Source organism: Petromyzon marinus, chromosome 1 (assembly GCF_048934315.1).
Source record: "Petromyzon marinus isolate PM22_M1 ecotype Great Lakes invasive population chromosome 1, UKy_Petmar_22M1.pri1.0, whole genome shotgun sequence".
NCBI classification, from domain to species: Eukaryota; Metazoa; Chordata; class Hyperoartia; order Petromyzontiformes; family Petromyzontidae; genus Petromyzon; species Petromyzon marinus.
The window spans coordinates 32824751-32844769 of NC_133667.1; the positions used below are offsets into that span (position 1 = coordinate 32824751).

Here is a 20019-nt window from a genome sequence, read left to right on the forward strand (position 1 = left end):
ACCCATTGTACCTCCACTAAGGATGCTTATTATGCTCACCGCAAATTCCCAGTGCTCCCACCCACGTGCCACGCGGCCCCTTTAAAATAATACGTAAATTGCCCGTAGAGCTCGCAGCATTCAAAGCCTCTAAATTGGAATAATTTTCCTGTCTAATTTTCTAGGGATGTTTTTTTTTGTTGTTGGCTAAACGCGAACAATGGGAGCACTGTTGATGCGACCCAGGGACCATCTCTCGAATTGGCCACTTGCGTGGAATGTAACGAACAATGAGAGCTCTGTTGATACGACCACAGGATCATCTCTCGAATTGGCCACTTGCGTGGAATGTAACGAACATTGAGAGCTCTGTTGATACGACCCAGAGAAAATCTCTCGAATTGGCCACTTGCGTGGAATGTAACGAACATTGAGAGCTCTGTTGATATGACCCAGAGAAAATCTCTCGAATTGGCCACTTGCGTGGAATGTAAGGAACAATGAGAGCTCTGACTATTTCACAGCTCTTGTTAGGAGCTGGCCGTTTCTTGTGTGCCGATGGCTTGGGTGCAATTAATTAATAACTTTAGCAGCTGCGTGCATCTCGAGACTCAGTCGCAAGCAGGGCCACAGGAAGACGTCTTCACAATTATCGCCAATCGCCTGATGAAGCTGGTAGTTGTTATACTCACCAGCGAAACGTTAGAGTGCTGGAATTGTGAATGTTGTGGGTTTAGTCTCCAACACACCGGTGCGCTGAACTAGTAACTAATTGGCACGTCTTGGTTTTGGCGACAAACCTCACTAATTAGCTGTGTCGAGTGGTGGCGGGATTAACGACACATTTATTCTTACGCAATGTTACGAATGTTTTATTATTATAGTGCCATTGATTTACATGTTTGGCCTATGCCTTTTGAAAGTCATACATTGATATAAACGTGTAAATTCCTACAGATTGATATCAGGGAGTTTAGCGTTCAGGACAGACGTGACGTTAAATAATGACCAGCACAGCGATCGATCGAAGAGCAGCAACTTCCAGCGTGCAAACAATTGAACGACCAAACGTGGCAAAAACGCCACCCGGCAATTTGCAACGTTACAAAAAAATTTATTTTAATAATAACCTCTGATAGTGTGGTCGGGGTTGTACCGCGTGTTCTTCGGCACCTGGAGCGAAGCGTCGGACACCGTGCCAAACACGCACGCGGTACAACCATCGGCGAGATACACAGCACAACGGCGAATTCCTCTGTATGAATTTGACTAAATATTACGTTATTATTTTTGAGGTTGTTAAAGCCATTTCATGCTTAGGATGTTCGTTGTACCTGTGCTATCAGCGTCACGTGACGAACAATCCGTTTGGAACTCTCACGGAAGTGTGAGTGCAACGCCGCGCGTAAAAGAACGGCTCGCGGAGGACACGAAACTACATCCGAGAGCCCACCAAGTGACCCCCGATCCACACGCTAGGGGGCAGCACTTTACAAAGTTCGTCTTAGTCGCAGAACCAAATGTAAGATAATTATCGTTTGTGTGCAGTCATTGGTGACCATCCACTCACGACAATCGGTGACCCCGTTACACCACAGGCAGCGGCTGGAACCTGAATTCGAACCCAGGTACTCAACGGTGCTGGCTCAGCGCTCTGACCTCTGAGCCACCCGGTCACCTCCAAATCATTAATTATTAAAGGTTATAATTATTCTCTGTAACAAAACACAAAATTGGCTCCAACACGTGCGCCCTTTATGTCAATTACTTGCAAATTATATTTTTTTGCATAATTTCCAAATTTGACTTCCATTCAATGTCCTTGCCCCCTTCCTATCGACACTCACGCGCGTGTGTTCGCGTGTTCGTGCACAGCGCTCTTGCCAACTCAGTGCTGGATAAGTTGCCTCCCCACGCCGTTGCTGCGGGTCATGGGGGAACGTGGGGGGAGGGGTGGGGGGTTATCTGACCATACTTCACCACGACGGTCAGTGCTGGTTGGTGAAGGGCCTGGGAAGCCATAGGCGGTGGGGCCTAGTAAAATACAACAATGGATTTTGATTCACTGCCATCAGCTGTCCACCGTATCGCCCCGCAGTATAAACAATGCACGCTGCTAAACTTTGTGGCAAATCAGTTTTGGTTTACTCGTGTGCATGCACCCCCCCCCCGGCCCCTCCCCATAACTCACCAGCTCCGCATCGCCCTCCCCAAACTCTCACCACACAGTGAGGTCGTGTGGCTGTCATGGACAGGGAATTCACGATGAGCTGGACAAATTTCCCCCACTTGTTCCCCAGTGCAGATGCACCGCCTGCACACTTGATAGCTATACCCCCCCCCCCCTCCTCTCCCCTCCCCGACGTTTCTCTCCTCATCCTCATCCTCTTCTCCCAGGGTCGCGTCTGGGCTGACCGTCACCATTCCTCTTGAAACGCGACACGGACGGAGGGCGACGGAAACAAGCGCAATTTTGTTTAATAATGGGGCCGAGATGAAATCTATCCGCTTATCCTACCGCTCCCCCCCCCCCACCGTTGGTTTGTTCATTGGGCACAGATGTGGGGGGGGGGGGAGTAAGGAGGAGGGGAGTGATCAGGAAGGGGGGGGGGGTACAAAGTTTACATCAGCGCAATTACCGCCAGATCCCCTAAGCGTCGGGAACAACGTGCCGCAGCTTGCTGCGTCCGCGTTTCATTGTTGCGCGGCCTAAAACCTCCTCCTGATCCTCCTGATCCTCCTGATCCTCCTGATCCTCCTCTTCCTCCTCGTTCTGCTGGTCGGGCCCGAACGTCCTCGAAGGAGATTCGGCTGGTTGATGGCACAACACGAAATGAATGTGTCTCTTTTGTTTTAATGCCCCGGGGAACCAGGTTCAGATAATCGTCACGGGTGTTGGTGGCCGTGAGCCCGCGTCGAACCTCGGGGTCGCCGGGTTGGTTCGTAGCGCAGCGCCGCAACCGCTGCGCCACCACTCCCCCGACACGCACGGCACGCGCGCACACCCAAGCACACACGCGCACCCCGCCCTGGCAGTGGTGAGAAACATAACTTTTTTTATTTTTCGGGGGGGGGGGGGGAATATTTTTTTAAGAATACAAAATTATTTGCGCATAAGCAAGCGTCGTGTTTTGCCTAGAGTCAGAGTTGGCGCTAATTACCCCGCTGCATGTTTCGTGGTCTCAAATGGGCTCTTACCTCGTTATAGAGGTCACATATTTGTCCAAACACATGCGCGCACATATATCACTAACACATGCGCGCACACGCACAGACTCACTCATACACACACAGAGAGACTCGCATATCCTGTGCAGCGATAGCCTACATGGCAAAAATGTTGTCAGCGTGCACCTATTGAGGTTGTTACGGAGCAGGAAGGGATGAGGTGGTTGGGTGTGGGGTGGCCAGTACCACGACTGACCACCCCTTGTCTCCCTACCGCTGATATTTTCACGCCACGCCAGGTTCTCATTTAACGCTGAGTCGACCTAGGGGAGACCCAGGACCGGTTCGGATAATCGTCACCGGTGTTGGCCGTGAGCGGGAATCGAACTCCGGGCGCCGAGTTAGTAGCGCAGCGTAGCGCCATCCGCTGCACCGCCGCTCCCCATACCCGCACACGCACACACACGCGTGCACGCACACGCACGCGTGCACGCACACGCACACGCACGCGTGCACGCACACGCACGCGTGCACGCACACGCGTGCACGCACACACACGCGTGCACGCAACAGACTCGTCAATCTGCCATCAGGAACGTGTTTTTTCCCCCACTCGTAATAACAGTTTAAATAATGTTAACCTGCGTGTGTGTCGTTCCCAGCACCCACCCACCAACCTCTCTCTCTGTCTCACGGTGACATTCCCAGTACCCACCTCTCTCTCTCTGTCTCATGGTCTCATTCCCAGCACCCTCCCACCACTCTCTCTCTCTCTCTGTCTGTCTATCCGTGTCATTCCCAGCACCCACCAACCTCTGTCTATCTCCATGCTTCTTTGGGCACATTTCAGGTCTCGCTCAACGTTTGTCGGTCTCCACGTTTCCTGTGTCTGATCGGTGCCCTCGCGGGTACCATGCGCTGATTGCTGTCTTCTTATCGCCGTTTTTTCAATAAGACATCCAAACTCTGCGGATGTAAATGGCAGCGCGTGGTTTTTAAATAACTCAATCGGAATGTTGACAAGTCGAATCCTGGTTAGGGATGGACCCAGACCGTCATCCTCGTGGGGTCGATCAAATTCGTACCACTTTGCGGGAAACTCAAGAGCGGTTGTCCTATAAAGAGACTCGTCCCAGTCCACGTAAGGTGGACATTTCCACCCAGAGCTATAAACGTGAAATAAAACGTTGCCTTCTTCCGTACTTTTTTTTTGCTCCAATTCAGGCTTTCGGATCGCGGGTCCCGGGATGAAGCCTCTCCATTCCCCCCACGGCTCGAGCGGCCGGACCCGCTCCTCTGCCGCCCTCATCGTCGCCGTCGCCACCGTCGGCGTGGTCATCTTCAACGTCGCTGCCACGGCCGGTGAGATGCGCCCGTTCCGCGTGAAGAAGCACGTGCGTCTGCGCGTGTTGCATTGAGTTGTGTGTATGCGTGTGCGCGTGTGTGCGTGTGTGTACCTGGCGCCTTCATTAGGTGCTCGCTAACAGCACTTGCCCCAACAGTCCGTTAAGGCTATACGGGGGGTGGGGGGGTTCTTTATATTTGTACCTGCCGCGGTGTGTTAAACATCAGTGCCGGGAAGACAAAGGCGGCCGGGCGTGGTGATGGTCCACGCAGAATCAATCGCCTCGTGTGCCGCGCCATCCTTAATAGGCGCTCGCTAACGGCACTCCATTGGCTACACGAGGCACCATTGTCTGAAAGGTATGGCAGACATCACGTGTAAGCATCAAGGATGTTACGATGGCGTCGATTAAAAATCGATTCCCCGCACCGAACGACACGTCCATCGAATCGATCGTGGTGGTAACCACACCACCACCCCACCCGTCAAGCCCCATCAGCCCGTTTAAGGCAGAGGCAAACTTTTGTTTATGTTTCGGCCGTCACGTGTGCACGCATACGGGAGGGGGTGGGGCTGTGTGCGCACGTGCGCGCGCGCGTGCCTGGGCGCGAGCGAGGCTGGTCACGCGGAGCGACTGTGACGTCGTCACCGCAGTGCCACGTCACCGCTCGCACCGCCTGCCGCCGCGTTTCGCAAATTGCGTAATTGGTCGTCGGAGCATTCTGGCAATTATTATTTCTTCATCATCATCACAATGATTATTGTTGTTGTTGTTGAGAAGTTTGGTTTAAATCTATTTATTTATTTAAATGTCACCACTTAAATAAATAACGGGACGGGGGGGAGGGAAGGGGTGCTCGCTAACAGCACTTGCACCTCCAGTCTGTTAAGGCTATATGGGGGATCTTTGTCTTTGTTGTCATGAGTGCGGGTGAGACACAAAGGCGGAGGAGGGAGGATTTGAAGAAACCTGCCCCAGCACTTTGCAACCGGCTGCGTCGGCTATTTGAATGGGTGCGCTGGGCGACCTTTGTGCATTGGAAGCCCCGCGTGGTGGTACTGCTGCTGCTGCTGGTGGTGGTGGTGCTGGTGGTGGTGGTGGTGCTGGTGGTGGTGGTGCTGGTGGTGGTGGTGCTGGTGCTGTTGGTGGTGCTGGTGGTGGTGGTGCTGGTGGTGGTGGTGCTGGTGCTGTTGGTGGTGCTGGTGGTGGTGCTGGTGGTGGTGCTGGTGGTGCTGCTGCTGGTGGTGCTGCTGGTGGTGGTGCTGCTGCTGGTGCTGTTGGTGGTGCTGGTGCTGGTGATGGTGCTGGTGGTGGTGGTGGTGCTGGTGGTGGTGCTGCTGCTGGTGGTGCTGCTGCTGCTGGTGGTGCTGGTGGTGGTGCTGCTGGTGGTGGTGCTGCTGCTGGTGCTGCTGCTGAGAACCCATTCACACCGGCGGCATCCCCTCGTCCCGCTGCTGTTACTCGAAACTCCTAAGGAGAGCCAGCCTCCGCCTCGTGGTCGCGATCGCTTTACTCGGCGGCAAGCTGACGCGGCCGCATTGGCATGAGATGAGAGGCATGCGCGCGCGCACGCGCCCGTGACACGCGTCGCTCCGGGGCTGCTGTTGTTGAAACAGCTGGCGCATTACGCGCGTGCTCACAAACGAGCGGCGAAAATTATTTTGGGAGGGGAGGGGGGGGGGTAGGCGGTGGAGCAGGGGGGGAGGGGCACACAACTACATTGACAAAGATCCCCCCGTGTAGCCTATTGGGGCAAGTGCTGTTAGCTCGTGGCAACGTAATGAAGGCGCGGCAAACGCGGTTGTGTGGTGGTTCAACACCACGCAAATGCCGCCTTTGTCTCCCCAATTATCCGATGCTCACCACACACCGCACCAGACACTGCTTTTTTTTCACCTAGAGGAGGCCCCAGACGTGTCCATAGACTTCGTCGCCGGTGTTGGCCGTGAGCGGGAATCGAACTCGGCTCGCCAGGGCTCGCCGGGACTCTGTCGCGCGGACCGCCGCGCGCCACCGCATCCGGAACGCGTACAGCGCGGCGTATACAAAGACAAAGACCCCCCGTGTAGCCTTAACAGACTGTAGGGGCAAGTGCTGTTCGCGAGCACCTATAAAGGCCGGCACGGCACACGAGGGGGTGGGTCAACACCCCCTCGTGTGTGGGGCCAACACCACGCCCGGCCGCCTTTGTCTCCCCAGTGGCGATGTTAACACACCGCACCAGGTACTCACTTGAGGCTGAGTCGACCTAGGGAAGTCCCGTGAACCGGCTCAGATAATCGCCACTGGGTGTTGGCCGTGAGCGGGAATCGAACCCGGGTCGCCGGCGTTCGTAGCGCAGCGCGGCGCTGACCGCTGCACCACCGCTCGCGCTCGGAGTTGTTGTGCGTCGACCCGAGCGTGGCAACTTGTCACGGCAACGTCGTGGCAACGTTGCGGTGCTTTTTTGTATTTGTTGCTGCCGGGAAGCAGAGGGAGGCGCGTGCGCACGCACGAGCTGACGCCAACCCACGAGTTTGACGAACGCTGAGCGGTCGGCTTTGCGGGGCTGATTGCAAAACACGTGGCGCGGTGGCCGGGCGCACGTCACTCGCTCATCGGTCATCGTCACGCAGACATCGCTGATGAGAAGAAGAAGAATAGGCTGTAACCATTGCCGGCAATGGTGCAGGTGTTAAGGTCCTTAGTTTTTTTTTCATCATCATCTCCTCGATTCCGGCCAGACAAAATGGGAGTCTCGTTGATACCGAAATCGCTGTCTCTGTGCCGTGGTGATACACTCCATCATCATCATCAGCATCATCACTACGCCATCAATCAATTTGTAATCCGTGAGATCCGCCCATTCTGTCATCGATGATTATGGTCATTGGTCTTCATCATTAGCATCACGACCTCGATTCAACTTGTTTTCATCGTAGTTGATGCTGATGATAATGATGATAGTCGTCATCATTATCATCATTGACTCAATTCGACTTCGTAAACAGAGAACGCTGATGACGACTGAAAGGCGAGGCGGATAACACAACGGTCTGTGTTAACACGTGCTACGATGGTGATGGATGGAAACCTTGATGGTGATTATTAAGACCATTACGAACATGTTACTGATGATACCGACGATGATGCTTTTGACGTTAGAGTTGCTGCAAATGATTCCTCTACCGCTGATGGCGTTTATGATTTTTGCTGCTTCCGCCACCGCCACGGTTGTTGCTTCTGCTGACGTTGCTCCCGCTTCTGATGACGACGCCCACCACCATCATCCTCATCCTCATCATATTCGTCTCACCACCATCGCCCCCTTTCTCCTGCAGCCTCGGGCCACGTGCCCACACCGAAGGCCATGAAGGTTCGCGCGGCCCGGCAAGCGCCGGTGCGCGGCGTCCTCGCGGGGACGGTGACCCTCCCCTGCAGCTACGCGCACAACCCCGACGACGAGGAGGAGGTGGCGGCGAGCCACCCTCCTCCCGACCGTGACCACAACAACCACCACCACCACCACAAGCACCACCACCACCACCACCGGGACGACCACGTCGACCGAGGCACCGTGCCACCGACGCCGGCCGGCACACACTCACGACCGCGTGTCAAGTGGAGCAAGTTGGGCGCCGACGGAAACTGGGCGGACGTGATCGTCTCGCAGAACCTCCACTCGCGCCCGGGACCCGGGTTCGAGAACCGCGTCTCCCTGCCGCGGTTCCTGGCGCCCCACGGTGGCGGAGACGCGGCGAGCGGAGACGGAGCGAGCGGAGACGCCTCGCTGGAAATCTCGCTCCTGCGCGACTCCGATCGCGGCACGTATCGCTGCGAGGTGATGGCCGGCATGGACGACGAGAGGGACGTGGTGGAGCTGCTGGTGGATGGTGAGGCGGTGTGGCGGTCGTCGTCGTCGTCACCCCACGAGCAATTGTCGTCGTCGATGTCATCACCATCATCGCCGTCGTCATTATCGTCATCATCAATAGTCGTTACTATGTACCTTGTCTTACCCTTTAACATAACAATCTCACGCTCGGTCCTTCCCATCTACCGCTCTCTCTCTCTCTCTATAGCTCGCTTCTCTCCTCCATCTCTTTCCTCTCCATCCATCCCCCCCCCCCCTCTCTCACTCTTACATCTCTTTCCTCTATCCTCCCCCTCCCACATCCCTCTCTCCCCTCTATCCCCACCACTCTCCTCTCTCTTACGACTCGATGCTATGTCCCTCCCTCTCAACTCTCTCCCCCTCCAATCTCCAATCCTCTCTCTCGCTCTCACTCTCTTACATCTCCTCCCCATGGCTGTCTCCCCTCTTCCCCTGTCCCTCCGCACTCTCGTCTCACCAGCACCACTTCATGTTTCTGTTATCATAGAATATTTTCCGAGCCCCCATCCTTCCGGACCCCCCACCCGCACACCCAACTACCCCTCCCCCTCTCCCACTCCCCCCCCCCCCAATCATCATACCATTTCTCCCACACCAACGGGGAAAGGCAGAGGGCAGCATTTTATTTTTCACCGCTTAGCGACGTAGCTCTATTTCAGAAGCGACCTGGCCACAAATGGTTGCTCGACGAAGCGGGCTCATCACGTGGACATTTACAGCAGCCGAATACTCTAAACGCGTGGTGATGTTGATTATAAAATGTGGAGAGAAAAACCAGAGGACCCGAATAAAAATCCACGCGACCATGGGGAAAGAGAGAGAGAGACACGCAGACTCAAAATATACAGCAGCAGCAGGCGTCAGGGTCGGGATCGAACCCACGACCTCCTGTACACCGGGCGAGGTAGTTAACATATCCTAGCCACCGTGATGATGATGAGAGAGAGAGACGTAAACTCAAAATATACAGCAGGCGTCAGGGTCGGGATAAAACCCACGACCTCCTGTACACCGGGCGAGGTGGTTAACATCTCCTAGCCACAGTGATGATGATGATGAGAGAGAGACACGAAAACTCCAAATATACAGCAGCAGCAGGCGTCAGGGTCGGGATCGAACCCACGACCTCCTGTACACCGGGCGAAGTAGTTAACATCTCCTAGCCACCGTGATGCAAAATCTCTCCCTTTCCCCCACCCTGCACACCCAACTCCCCCCCCCCCCCCCCCCCCACACTAACGACGAAAGGCGGGGTGGGACAACATTGTCTAGAGCTCTGCCCCGGGACAGCTCCGGCTGGAACGAAGCAAGCCGCTGTCGTCTCCCCCCCCCCCCCCCGTGTCTCCCCCACCGCGCCAGGTGTGGTGTTCCACTACCGCTCGGCGCAGAGCCGCTACACCCTGGACTTCGCGAGCGCTCAGGCGGCGTGCGCCCAGAACGGGGCTCGTCTCGCCTCGCCGCAGCAGCTGCAGGCCGCGTACGAGGACGGCATGGACCAGTGCGACGCCGGATGGCTCTCCGACCAGAGCGTGCGGTGAGAGACTCTGCGCCACGGCGCGCCGCCCGTCCGGCCATTGGCGACGGGTCGCTCGGCTGGCAGAGTCGCGCGTCTCTCAACTCGCCTGCGCTTCGCCCTACCCCCCCGCCCGCCCGCCCGCAATGCCGCGTGCCTCTGACCTAGCGCCACCTGCAAAGCCACGCGGCATGCCCTTAGTCTGCAAAGTCACGCGTCCCTCGCCTGCAAAACCACGTGGCATGTCCTTCGCCCGCAATGCCGCGTGTCTCTCTCCCCTGTCTCGTCACATGTTCAGCCACGTGTCTCTCACCTACGCCCGGCATGATGAGCCACGCCGCTCATCATGCCTCTCTCCGAGCATCGCTCGGCTCTGGAACTCCCTCCCCGCCGTCTCCCTTTTCCGCTGGTCTCTCGATCTCTAATCCGGCGCCCGTTGCGCGTTGCTGTTCTCCCTGGCGCCCTCAACCCCCCCCCCCTTCCCCGTTGCCACCCGCCTCTCGCAGGTATCCCATCATCCGGCCGAGGCCCGGCTGCTACGCGGACAAGAACGGCAACCCGGGCGTGCGCTCGTACGGAGAGCGCGCCGCGCACGAGACGTACGACGCGTACTGCTTCACCGAGAGGCTCGCAGGTTTGTGCGCGCCCCCCCCCCACGTACGCGTGGGTTCAACTTCTGTCGCGCCGTGCGTGGCCGACCGTGCTAATAATCGCGGGTGCGGAGGAAGGGCAACGTCACTCTCCCGCAGCCCGTAACGACGGCAGGCGGTGAAGTCACCACGGCGCTTGTACCAGGATAGGTGCGCTTTGAGGATATCGCTTCAAGTGTTGAAGGCGCGCTGTAGTCAGGAGGAGGTCACGGGAACAGGCCCAGCAGATGCCATGGTGTTGACCGACTGAGATGACTGGGTAGATGCACCTTCTGTGCCCCCCCCTACTGTGTCAACTCGCTGCATTTTATGCAGTGAGTTGGCACAGTGCTCCACTCATTGTTGTGAGCGTGGATCCTTTGTCCTCCGTTGTTGTTGTTGGAGGGCGACTGACTGCAACTGCCCAGTAGAGTCCTTCACGAACCTCCTCCACTTACTTTCACTCGCTCTCGCCTCACCTACACACACTCATCACTCCACACACACACATGACGATAGATCCCCGGTATAACTTAAACAGCCTCTTGGGGCAAGTGCTGTTAGCGAGCACCTATGAAGGCCGGAATGGCACGCGAGGGGGTGGGTGTCCAACACCCACGCCTGGCCGCCTTTGCCTACGCATCTCGCCAGGTGCTCATTTGAGGCTGAGTCGACCTAGGGGAAGGCCCAAGACCGGTTCAGATAACCGTCACTGGCGTCCGTGACCGTGAGCGGCGATCGAACTCGGGCCGCCGGCAGTGCCGGATTAAGCTTGTGCGGGGCCTGTAGCATATGTGATCAATAGGCCCTAAATAAAAAATATATATACATAAATATAAAAATATACATAAACACAAATTTTTTTACTTGCACGGTAAATTATTTGTCATTTTTTCATTTGCGATACAGCCAGATAATACAACAATTCGCTAACCTTAAACACCCAGTCGTTCATACAAATTGAAGGCAGTATAAGTACTATAGTAATAGAGCAAGTGCAGAATCACTGATCCGGAATTGATAGCTTGAAAGCGTTTAGCGCGGGGCCCTTGAAAGTGCGGGGCCCGTAGCATATGCAGATACTTGTGCTGCTGGGATAATCCGGCACTGGCCGCCGGGTTCGTGGCGCAGCGTTGCGCTACCCGCTGCACCACCGCTCTCCCTAAACACACGGCGCCGCGCATCGACGCTCACGCTCTCCCACCCCGTCCCGCCCCTCCCAGTCGAGGTGTTCCACACGACCTCCCCGGGCCGCCTGACCCTGAGCGAGGCCCGCAGCGTGTGCGAGGCCCTCGGCGGTGGCCTGGCCACCGTGGGGCAGCTGTACGCCGCATGGAAGTTCGCGGGCCTCGACCGCTGCGACGAGGGCTGGCTGGCGGACGGCAGCGCGCGCTACCCCATCGTGTGGCCGCGGCAGAACTGCGGCGGGCCCGTGCCGGGCGTCCGCACCAAGTACCGCTACGCCAACCAGACGGGCTTCCCCGGCCCCAACTCGCGCTTCGACGCCTACTGCTACAGAGGTGAGGCGTGTCGCGCGTGTGAGCGTGTGTGTGTGTGTGTGAGCGTGTGAGCGTGTGTGTGTGTGAGCGTGTGTGTGTGTGTGAGCGTGTGAGCGTGTGTGTGTGTAAGCGTGCGTGTGTGTGAGCGTGCGTGTGTGTGAGCGTGCGTGTGTGTGAGCGTGTGTGTGTGTGAGCGTTTAGGGGGAAAAGATTCCCCCCACATAGCATTAACAGTCGGTTTGGGGCAAGTGTTGTTAGCGAGCAGCGCCTGCGTATTTTGCGCTCGCGTGGCACTGCCGAGCACAGTATCACCGCGTAACTTGCAATTTCAAAGTGGGTAAATAGTTTTGCAGTAAATAAACAACGACAAGAAGTGGGTAAATAATCGCAAGTTAATGCATCCGCCCCCCCGCCTCGTCGAACTAATGCCGCGTTCCAAATGCGCGTCAGGAAACCAGCCCGCTCTGCCGGATCCAGCGCTGGCCTCTCGGGCCAAGGAGACGCAGCAGGCCCACAACGTGGCCCCTCCAACTCCTCCTGCTCAGTTCGCGAGCGACCCCGACCAAGGCGAGGAGGTGACACCGCCGATGAGCTCCTCCTCGAAGGAGGAGGTAGAGGAGGTGAAGGAAGAAGCCAGCGTGCAGGCCCAAGCACCGCCACTCATGGTCGAGCAGCAGCAGCAGGAGAAGGAGGCAACGTCGCCACGAGATGAGGTCACAGGTCACGAAGAAGAACATTCTCCTACTTCAGAGCCATCATCTCCTTTACCCAAGGAGGAGGATGAGGAGGAGAAATCACCTGAAGTCGTGCTAACTGGTCATGAAGAACTGTCGTCCGCGACACCTGAGGAGACTTCGCCGGGAGACGTGGTCGCAGATCATGAAGAAACTTCATCTCCTGCACCCGAAGAATCGGCATCTCAGACACCTGAAGAACCATCGCATCTGACACATGAGAAGACATCGCCAGATGTGGTCACAGATAATGAAGAACCATCACCTCTGACACCTGATAAGACATCACCTGAAGGTGAGGTCATGGGTCATGAAGAACCTTCCTCTCTGACACCTGAAGAATTGGCATGTCAGACACCTGAAGAACCATCGCATCTGACTCCTGAGAAGACATCGCCAGATGTGGTCACAAATCATGAAGAACCGTCACCTCTGACACCTGATAAGACATCACCTGAAGGTGAGGTCACGGGTCATGAAGAACCTTCCTCTGTGACACCTGAAGCACCGTCATTCCTGACACCTGAGAAGACATCACCAGAAGATGTGGTCACAGATCATGAAGAACCTTCATCTCTGACACCTGAAGAACTGTCGTTCCTGACATCTGAGAAGGCATCACCAGGAGATGTGGTCAAAGATTATAAAGAACCATCACATCTGACACCTGAGAAGACATCGCCAGAAGGTGAGCTCACGGGTCATGAAGAACCTTCATCTGTAACACCTGAAGCACCGTCATTCCTCACACCTGAGAAGATATCGCCTGAAGATGTGGTCACAGATCATGAAGAACCATCACATCTGACACCTGAGAAGACATCACCTGAAGGTGAGGTCAGGGGTCATGAAGAACCTTCATCTGTGACACCTGAAGCACCGTCATTCCTGACACCTGAGAAGACATTGCCAGAAGATGTGGTCACAGATCATGAAGAAGCTTCATCTCTGACACCTGATAAGACATCACCTGAAGGTGAGGTCACAGATCAAGAAGAACCTTCATCTCTGACACCTGAAGAACTGTCGTTCCTGACATCTGAGAAGACATCACCAGGAGATGTGGTCAAAGATTATAAAGAACCATCACATCTGACACCTGAGAAGACATCGCCAGAAGGTGAGCTCACGGGTCATGAAGAACCTTCATCTGTGACACCTGAAGCACCGTCATTCCTGACACCTGAGAAGACATCACCTGAAGATGTGGTCGCAGATCATAAAGAACCGTCACCTCTGACACCTGAGAAGACATCGCCAGAAGATGTGGTTACAGATTATGAAGAACCTTCATCTCTGACACCTGAAGAACTGTCGTTCTTGACATCTGAGAAGACATCACCAGGAGATGTGGTCAAAGATTATGAAGAACCGTCACCTCTGACATCTGAGAAGACATCGCCAGAAGATGTGGTCGCAGATCATGAAGAACTGTCACCTCTGACACCTGAGAAGGCATCACCTGAAGGTGAGGTCATGGGTCATGAAGAAGCTTCCTCTCTGACACCTGAAGAATCAGCACCTCAGACACTGGAAGAACCATCACATCTGACACCTGAGAAGACATCACCTGAAGGTGAGGTCAGGGGTCATGAAGAAGCTTCATCTCTGACACCTGAAGAACCATCGTTCCTGACACCTGAGAAGACATTGTCAGGAGATGTGGTCAAAGATCATGACGAACCATCACCTCTGACTCCTGAGAAGGCATCACATGAAGGTGAGGTCAAGGGTCATGAAGAAGCTTCATCTCTGACACCTGAAGAACCGTCGTTCCTGACACCTGAGAAGACATCGCCAGAAGATATCATCACAGATCATGAAGAACTATCACCTCTGACACCTGAGAAAACATCGCCAGAACATGTGGTCACTGATCACGAAGAACCGTCACCTCTGACACCTGAGAATACATCACATGAAGGTGAGGTCAAGGGTCATGAAGAAGCTTCATCTCTGACACCTGAAGAACCATCATTTCTGACACCTTTTAAGACATTGCCAGAATATATCGTCAAAGATCATGAAGAACCGTCACCTCTGACACCTGAGAAGACATCACCTGAAGGTGAGGTCATGGGTCATGAACAATCTCAGATACCTGAAGAACTATTACCTCTGACACCAGAGAAGACATCACCAGGAGCTGTGGTCATCATTAATCATGAAGAACCATCACCCTTGACACCTGAAAAGTTATTTCCTGAAGGTGAGGTCATGGGTCATGAAGAAGCTTCATCTCTCACACCTGAAGAACTGTCACCTCTGACACCTGAGAAGACATCGCCAGGAGATGTGGTCACAAGACACGAACAAGAAACTTCCACGCCGCCTTTGCCATCATCTCTGATACTTGAGGAGAAGACATCACCCAAAGATGGCAGCGCACATCATGAGCAAGAACCTTTTCCCTCAGAACCATCACCTTCCACACCCGAGGACGATAAAACATCACCCGATGATGAAGTCCCAAGTCACAAGGAAGACGAAAATCCTTCTTCAGAGCCAGCATTTCCAATTTCAGAAGAGAAGACGACACCAATACCCGATGACGACGATTCACCCCCTGATTCAGGGCCGATCTCGGAGATTGTCATTGCGGGCGATACACCGGTGGAGGCCGAACCTCCAGTCGAAACGTCGACCCCCGGGCACGGCATCCTCCTCGCGGCTGACGCGCGCCCAGAAACGGCCCTCGTGGACATGCCGACTCAAACGGAGCGATCCCATGACGAATCTTCTCCTCCTCTTCCTTCATCTTCAGACGTGCCCGAACACACCGAGGCGACTCCCTCGGCAGCGTTGGCAGAGCAGGCCATCAGCCACGTGGAGGTAGACCTCGCAAACCACGAGGTCGAAGCCACGACCGCCAAAGCTCCGGGGAAAGTGGAAGCGCCAGGAGGCAAGGAGCCAACTCCGGCGGAGCTTCCCGAAACCTCGGACGTGGTGGGGGTAGTAGAGTCGCCCGGTGAAGGCTCGCCAGTCGCTCAGCCGGACGTACTCATCTCCCAAGACTCCGGGGTGGAAGAGGAAGTCAAGGCAGGGCCTTCGCATGCCAGCTTGCCGGCGTCGGCCACCAGCACGGACGGCGAAGGTAGCGGCATCGCGGTCGAAGCGGTGGACGGGGACGCCACAACCGAGCCCCCGGAGGAGTCAAACGCCATCGTCTCACTCGCCGAGCACCAGCAGGAGGATGACTCCAGCGATGCTGCTCCCGCTCCCTTGCCAGACGAGGCCAAGGGCCACGTGGAGGAGATGGTGGCGCCGACTCTGTCGGCACTGATGACGACCGCGCAGAGGCTGCCCGAGCCAGTGACCGCGAGCGATGACGACACGACCGAAGGCTCGGGAGGCCACGTCGACTCCGCGCCGATATCGCCACCGGTTGTGGTCCAAACCGCGGAGCCCGAGGCGGACGAAGAGGAGGGGCCGGCACCGGCACCCGCGTCCGAAGCGGCGGCGGCGGCGACGGCGGCAGCGGCACTTTCGGAAGAATCGCACGAACCGGAACGGTCCGCGCCGGACGCCGACGCGGAGGAGGCGCCGCTAGGCTCCGACGCCGATCACCCCACCACGGTGCCGGCCGGTGCTCACGCCGCGGTGGCCCCAGCGAGTGGCGAGATGCACGGCGCCTTCCCCACGCTGAAGGAGCAAATTGCGGCGCAGGCCCGGCTGCTGGACCGCGGCCGAGACGACTACGCCGGTTACGCCATCATCGCCGAGTCGACCGCGGTGCCAGTGGACGACGATGAGGCACGCCATCCGTCGTCGCCACCAGAGACGCAGGACATCGACGAGGGCTTCGTGCAGGTGTTGCCATCCGTGGCCGTCAAACCCACGCCGTCTGGCGCCACGTCTTCGCCGGTCACTCGCGTAGAGATGCCAGGAGAGGGGCCGGCCGGGAGCGAGACGTCTCCGGACGAAGCTCAGGAGCCATCCACACTTCCCAGCACCCTGCAAGAGTCTGCCCCCGAAGGTAACCGCTGCCACCCCCACTCCCGACCCTCCAACCTGCCCCTTCCCGCCCCCCCCCCTCCACCACAGTAAAGAACTGGCGTTGTCAAATAACAAGGGCGGCTGTCACAGTGGGGCGGCTGTCACAGTGGTGCGGTTGCTGGGCGGATTTTCGCATCGCAGGGGAGGGACAGGTTGCCGGCGGTTTGGGGGGACGTTTATCCAGCAGTGGATTGACCATGGCTTCTTATGATGATGGTGGTGGTGACAGTTAGTCATGTGCGGTTGGGTAAAGTGTAGGTTGGGTACGCCCACCTCCTTAAGACGTCCGGCAAGACGCGTGACAGATTGGGCCATTTAATTAGATTGGGGGGAACTGCATAACGTGAATGGGCGCACACGGCGTAGGCTTGCGACCTGCTTGCCCGACCGTCAACTTTTGCATCCGCACGTACGGTGACAATTGATTGGACCACGAAAGCTCTTGCCTCCGAAAAAAAAGTTCAAACGACAACAAAAAAAGACCGCATTTCAGCAACAGCACGCTGCATCCATCGCGGCGATCGACTCGGCTCTGTCGCCCCCCCTTGCATCGTTCTCGCACCGCGATGCTTATAGGAGGGGCACCGTGTCCAATGTATTCGCTCCACTTTGTCGGGGACCTGTTCCCGAAAAAGGAGTGAAACGTCGGACATCATTGCCCGAACCACACGCGGTACGAGTCGGTGCGGCGTTGTAATGTTTGGCGAGGGAGCGTTATCCTTCGGTTTGGTTTAGTTTCTGGGCGTGGGCGGGGTGGGGGGGAAACGGGGGAGGTTGTTATTTATCTTTTCCCGCTTATTGTTTTTTTGGCTTTGGAAGACCACTCGTTATTATTTTTAATTAACGCGCATGGCACATCTCATGGCGGCTGTTTGTTTAAATCCGTCAGCCGAAAGACCGAGAGGGGTTCCGCGTAATCCATGTGGGAATTTTTTTTTTTTTACTTCTGCAAAGCGCTGTCAGTTCTCTCTCCAAATAAATGGCTCCCGGCGCCGCCACGAATGGCGAGCCCTGCAGTTGGTTCACACGCCGACCTCGAGACGGAGAGGCGGGGGTAGACACTTCTGAAATTTCGTTCGCGACCGCACTTTTTATTCGCCGATGAACGTTGAATCGGCGTTTACTGTTTCGTAGGTTCCGGAGACGTGGATGGGACGGACAAGGAGGCCGAATCTCAGCCCCCGTCGTCCAAGGAGTCCGAGGAGTCTGAAGAGTCCAAGGAGTCTGAGGAGCTGTCTCCTCTTCTGGAGGCTTTGCACGGCGTAGAGAGCATTGTCCTGGCAACCCCTCCCACCCCTGTGGAGCCTCTTGCCCCAGAAGCTTCTGTGGGGGTCGACCTCAACAGCGATGTGGCCACACTGCCACCCGCGTTGCTCGCAGAGCCGGCAAGCAGCGGCGGCGACTCTTCTTCTTCCGAAGAAGAAGAGAAGCCGGTGCCAACTTCACCATCCGGGGAGGAGCAGGAGGAGGAGCAGGAGCAGGAGGTCACATCGACGGAGTGGTCCGGTCTCCCTGAGCTGCAGCCGGGTCCCCGCATCTCCCCTGTGGCCGATCTGCCCGACGAGAAGCACACGGGCGAGGGGGGCGACAACGATGATGACGCTTCGAGCGAGGCCTCCACAGGCAAACCCGCGGTGACGTTGCCAGAGGACGGGATCATGGGCACTCCTCATCCGGAAGCCGCATCGGAGGCATCTGGCGCAGAGTGGCCGCACTTCACGGGAGAGTCGGGGGCAGAGGGAGGCGAGGGAACAGACGTCGCCACGGCCGCAAGTGACGTGGAGACGTCGCCCGAAGGCAGTGGAGAGCCATGGACGGTGGCGTCGCCGCAACTCGAAGATCCTTTTGTCGAGCCTGGGGTGGAAGGCGCCGCACCTGCTGATGACACGGACGTGGGTGCCCTTGACAGAGAGCCGTCCCAGGCGTTGGAGGTAGCCTCGCTGACGCCGGAGACACCGCAGGGCCTTTTCATCTCTGCCAAATCTCCCGCCGAGAGGGGCAGGTCGCACGCCGACGAGGAGGAGCAGTCGAGCGGAGAGGGGGCCCTGCCGAACGTGCCGCTGGTCCTCATCGCGTCGGTCACCACCTCCGTTCCCGCGGCGCCGATGGAGCCGAACGGCAACAATGGCAACAGGAACGAACCCCAGGAGGCGGTGTCACCCATCCTGTCCCAGATCAAAATCCCCGACAAAGAGCAACCGGGCGAGCAGTACCCGGAGGGGGAGCAAACGGAGGGGCAGGCCGACGGTGAGCGCTCAACCAACGAGCCCCCTCCCCAAACGTCAAACGACGTTTTCGCGGAGGGAGCACTGCATGGACCGTCGGGTGCCCACGACCAGCGGCCGGCCAAGTGGGGAGAGGAGAAGGCCTATGAAGGTTTTGTAGAGGAGGCGGACGGACTCGCTGGCACCGCGCCGACTGCTCACGCCGACCGGGAGCAAGGCGGCGTTGATGGTACCACCGTTCCCGGCGAGCCGGAAACGACTCCGGCAGCAGAGCCCAGCATCTCCTCTACGCACGGAACGTCCCCGAACGCGGCCGCGAAGCTTCCCGCGCACGCGCATGCTGAGGACAAAGAGGAAGAGGAGGAGGAGGAGGAGAGGGGCGATGGCATCCCGTTTGGAAGGCCAATTCCCGGGGACGAAAACAACGCACTGTCGAATGAGCTGCCGGGAAAGACCGCCCCAGCTCCCGCGGTCCCATCGCCTGGACAGCCGTCTACTCAGTCGAGTGCAGACAGCGACGACGATGACGAGAATGAAATCGCCGCGAACTCACCGGTCACTTCGGCCCCTCTGGAGGACTTCCACGAGCCCTCGAGCGTCGACGAGTGGCCACAGGGAGCCGAGACGAGCAGCAACGCGCCGGAGGAGAACGTTTGGAACTGGCCGTCCGTCGTCGACCCCGAGGCCGGGGTCGACGACGGAGGGGTGTCTGCGGTGGCCGCGAGCGTCCCGGCATCTGACCCGCCGGCCGTCGGAAAGGACGAGAGTGAAGAACCTGGGGAGCCATCGTCAGCGACGACCGCCACCGAGCCTCCTGTGTCGGGCCACGCCGTGGGGCCCTCGGAGGAAGATGTCGCAGTACCCCATCCCTTCACACCGTATTCCATCGTTGAGTGGGAGGAGGACACCTCGGTTGCCGGCACGCCATTCCCCGACGAGAGCCTGGTGCTCTCCCTGCCCGGTGAGCGGGGCGGTGTTCGGGAGGGCGGGCGCAGCGCAAGCTCACAAACGACCCGGCGAAGCCGGTCGCTCTCACTCGGGGGGCCTCTCGCGCGG

General features: G+C 57.1%; 1 protein-coding gene across 2 annotated transcripts in view; it reads left to right on the plus strand.

Moving 5' to 3' along the window:
- LOC116940201 (uncharacterized) overlaps nt 1-20019 on the plus strand; it is a 39284-nt gene that overhangs the window by 7616 nt on the left and 11649 nt on the right. For both annotated transcript variants that reach the window (XM_032949615.2, XM_032949626.2), the window contains exons 2-8: nt 4372-4509; nt 7814-8365; nt 9727-9901; nt 10387-10514; nt 11733-12029; nt 12459-16718; nt 17873-19924. In XM_032949615.2, coding sequence (XP_032805506.2) covers nt 4395-4509; nt 7814-8365; nt 9727-9901; nt 10387-10514; nt 11733-12029; nt 12459-16718; nt 17873-19924 — 7579 coding nt within the window. In that variant the 5' untranslated portion in view covers nt 4372-4394. The remainder of the gene's footprint in view (nt 1-4371; nt 4510-7813; nt 8366-9726; nt 9902-10386; nt 10515-11732; nt 12030-12458; nt 16719-17872; nt 19925-20019) is intronic.